A 4,032-nucleotide genomic window follows, 5' to 3' on the forward strand; every position below is an offset into this window, starting at 1 on the left:
TGTTTGTTGAAGTCTAGTTGATTTAAGATGTTGTTAATTCCTGTTGTACAACAAAGTGGTTCAGTTATTCATATATATACACATATACTCTCTCTTTAAACAAGGACATTAAGTGACAATCCGTTTTAAAAATTATTAATTTGTTCAAAGGATTTTAAGGGACACTCCATTTTTAAAGTTATTTCTGCATGTTTCCCTGTGCTGGGTATCCCTTACTGTGGGTTTTTCATCCTGGAGGGGGGCGGCCTTCTCACTGCAGTGCTTTTCTTGTTGCACACTTCTGGCTTTAGTCCTCTATTTAGGACTAGAGTTCTTTGTGCTCTGAGATCAAGGTCTCTTCCTTGCAGGTCGGTCCAGGAAACCCTCTCTCTCAGCCCAGGGGGGGCCCGTGGTGAGGTCAGGGGAGAACATGACCTTGGTCTGCAGCTCTGAGATCGCCTTTGACCAGTTCCATCTTCTCAAGGAGGGCGAGAACCTTGGGTGCCCGCTCGCTGGAGGGCGGGGCCCCCGCGGAGCACTCCAGGCAGAGTTCCCTCTGGGTCCTGGGACCCCAGCCCACAGCGGGATCTACACGTGCTATGGCTCCTTCACTCGCTCTCCCTACTCGTGGTCAGACTCCAGCGACCCACTGTTCCTGTCTGTCACAGGTGAGGAACCTCTTCCTGGCCCATGCTTTGTTGTTCCTGTACAGTTGCTATGCTGTGTCCAACTTTTGTGACCCCATGGACTGCTGTACGACAGACTCCTCTGTCCTTCACGATGTCCTTCTCGTGGATCACAGCCTTGTAGTGGCGAAGGGGCCTTCGTACCTCAGGGAAGCTATGAGCCAGTCGTGCAGGGCCACCCAAGCCTGATGGGTCATAGTGAAGAGTCCTGACTAAAGGTGGTCCCCTGGAGGAGGAAATGGCAACGCACTCCAGCATTCTTGCCTGGAGAACCCATGAAGATTCCAATGCTTTACATTATAGTGAAAGAGATTGCACTGGCAAATAGTCCATTTGGGTTGTTGCATAACATCTTACTGTATCATGAGCTCTATCTCAAGGGCTCCGTGTTGCTGTCAGGGGAACCACAGCGTTTCTGGAGAAATGGAGGCAATGAGACCAGAACCAGAGAACCAGAGAAGAGAGATGGTAGATGGCATCTCAACCCTCTTCCACCTCCTGTATGGATGCTTCACAGCAGAGTCCTGTCTATCCAGGCAAATACAGAAAAGGGTCAGGGTAGACCCAGGAGGAGGAGAGGCTGGGCTGATTTGGGAAGATCAGAGATTGCCCTGGCTCCTTGCTCTTAGTATTCTCCAGGAAGCAGCTCTGACATACAGGTGATTCCTAATTAAAGAGCACAGACACTCCTTCCCAGAGCAGAGAGGGTGTCTCTTGCTTACTGTCTTTCACCACCAGGCATATCGTTCCCCCCTCCTTCCACCATCCCTTCTCCAGGATGGAGGGTCTACTCAGTGCATTCACGGGGAGGGGCCAGAAGCCCTCTCCTCCCCAGTCAGTGCTCTAATGGATGACACAGTCAAGGAAGGCTGGAGGTCAACCTTCCTGAAGCAAAAGTCCTCCTTCAGTGGGTATAAGAAAGGTTCTTGTTCACCCTTTCTGACTTTTTTCCCCCTAGGATCCACTACAAGTACTTGCCCATCAACCATGGATCCACACACCACAGAAGGTAAGGAAGATGGTCTCTTATCCCATCAAATTTCTTAGAAGACGGAGGGCTCCTATGTGAGTGTTGGCTCTGCCACCGCCCAGTCTGTGACCTTGGGCTCCTCAACGTCCCTGTCATGTCAGTATTTCAGACCTTGATCTGCCTAGAACCAGAGGGGGCATTGAGATTCTCATACTCTGTGACTGGGAACTTCTAAATTGAACAAAGTGGGTCAGAGTGACCTAACCCCATGCTGAAGGGAGATGCTCACCCTCCCTCCACCAGCATCTTTGGGGAAGGATGGGGTGACAAGGGGAGGATTTTAGGGAGCACCTTCAATATATGCTATTTTTCTGCTAGTGTTAATGAACTGAACATTCCAGAGTTCAGAAATAGAAGTGTTGTGTCTTCTTGAGGATTCCATTCCAGGCATATGTGGGTGGAGGGGGAAATACATGGAGGATTAAAGCAGTCCCCGTTCATGCAAAAGCACCATGTCTTATCATACAGGCAGCAGAGAAAAGCTGCATGGGTGCCCAGGGGACCTGGTTTCAGACCGCTGCTGGTCTTGCATGGCCTCTTTACTTTATCCACTGCGAGCACTCTCCTGGATGCTTTGGTACTTTCTGGAAAGTGGAGACCATACTGATCAGGTTGAGAGCTGCTGAGACACTTTGACACAAGGATACAATAACTCCTGTGTGTAGGGGCAGGGTGTATGCAACGAATAAGCAGACCTTCTTCCATTGGCTTGTTGGCAGAAGCACGGCTTCCTCAAGGCCACTCCAGCCAGCTGCACCTTCTCCTTAGGCTCTCTGTAGCCTTCATCTATACCAGCATCTTCCTCACTGTTCTTGTCTGTCACTGGTTACCCATAAAGTAAGTATGAAGAGCCAAACTGTCACTGGTATTCTACCACAAATCGTAAGTTTGAAGGGGGGAAGCACAATGTCATCAACCCAGGTGTATGTGGGCTCATAGCAGAGAATGGCGTTTTCACTTCCTGTAGGTTAAAAACTGATTTCCATTGATGTAATCTCTGAATGAATATCTTCCAGAGAACCATGGAACCCTGTTCTTTTTATGAAAATATTTGTTAAATAATTAATTTTTTTTTTACTTTATAATATTGTATTGGTTTTGCCATACGTCAACATGAATCTGACAGACGTATACACGTGTTCCTCATCCTGAACGCCCCTCCTTCCTCCCTCCCCTTACCAGCTGCATCTGGTCTCAGCTGTAGCATGGGGGATCCTCATTGCAGTGCAGGGGGGGAGTGGGGAGTTCAAGGCTCCAGAGCTCGCGGGCTCAGCAGTTGCAGCATTGAGGATAGTTGCTTCAAGGCATGTGGGATCTCAGTTCTCCTACCAGGGATAGAACCCACACTTTCTGCACTGGAAGGTGGACTCGTAATCCCTGGGCCACAAGGGACATTCCAAGCCCTGTTCTTCCCCTCAACCGCAGCCATCTGTTCTTCTCCGTTTTATGATCTTGGGAATATACTAATATGCATTAGAGGATGGTCCATAAGAGAAGATGTAGAATGGCCTCCATGCGTTTGCACAGATTCCTGAGAGAGACTGGCAGTGGCTGGGCTTATATATGGGATGGTATATATATATATATATATTTTTTTTTTTTTTAATTTAGTGGAGTAGACAGACTTAGCAACCTGGGGCACACCGCTGCTTTTTTTGGCTTTGATGTCCCCACCAAAGATATGGAGGTCTACAAAAATCCCCACCCCCCACCCCAAGAGCCTTGACTCTCTTCCAATCGAGGATGTTGCCATCACGGAAGGAGAGTCCAAGGAAGACAGAACAGTGAATGGCGAGGTGGATCCTCCCGGCCCAAACCCTAGCCATAGCCCGAGCCCGTCCAATGCCCAAAGCCTCAAACTTCGAAGATCACATCTCATTCCATCATTCACATCTCCTTCCTCTCAGGACCCATCAGCAGAGGATGTGATATTCGTCCACTTGAACCACAGGACCCTCTCTGAGAGACTGTTCACTCCCACTCCCCTGAGCCCCATGCCCCTCTCCACCGAGACCAGTATCTATGAGGAATTCGATGTAAACCAAGACCATGCTGACCCTGACTTGGCCCCATCCTTTGAGCACACAGAGTATTATAAATTGAAGAGCTACATCTCTCTTTAAGACCAGAAACTATAAAACTCTTAGAGGAGAACATAGGCAAAACACTCTCCGACATAAACCACAGCAGGATCCTCTATGATCCACCTCCCAGAATTCTGGAAATAAAAGCAAAAATAAACAAATGGGACCTAATTAAAATTAAAAGCTTCTGCACAACAAAGGAAAATATAAGCAAAGTGAAAAGACAGCCTTCCGAATGGGAGAAAATAATAGC

The 4,032-nt window shown here is 48.3% G+C and overlaps 1 protein-coding gene across 1 annotated transcript; it reads left to right on the forward strand.

Moving 5' to 3' along the window:
* Positions 1–347: 347 nt before the first annotated feature.
* Positions 348–2,590, forward strand: LOC120859838 (killer cell immunoglobulin-like receptor 2DS4; the record flags this gene model as incomplete). Its single annotated transcript, XM_040235779.1, has 3 exons — positions 348–647; positions 1,624–1,674; positions 2,415–2,590. Coding segments are annotated over 3 exons (473 nt in total), but the record flags the coding sequence as incomplete, so codon positions are not given.
* Positions 2,591–4,032: the final 1,442 nt, after the last annotated feature.

Source organism: Oryx dammah, unplaced genomic scaffold (assembly GCF_014754425.2).
Source record: "Oryx dammah isolate SB20612 unplaced genomic scaffold, SCBI_Odam_1.1 HiC_scaffold_3438, whole genome shotgun sequence".
In the NCBI taxonomy this organism is placed as follows: Eukaryota; Metazoa; Chordata; class Mammalia; order Artiodactyla; family Bovidae; genus Oryx; species Oryx dammah.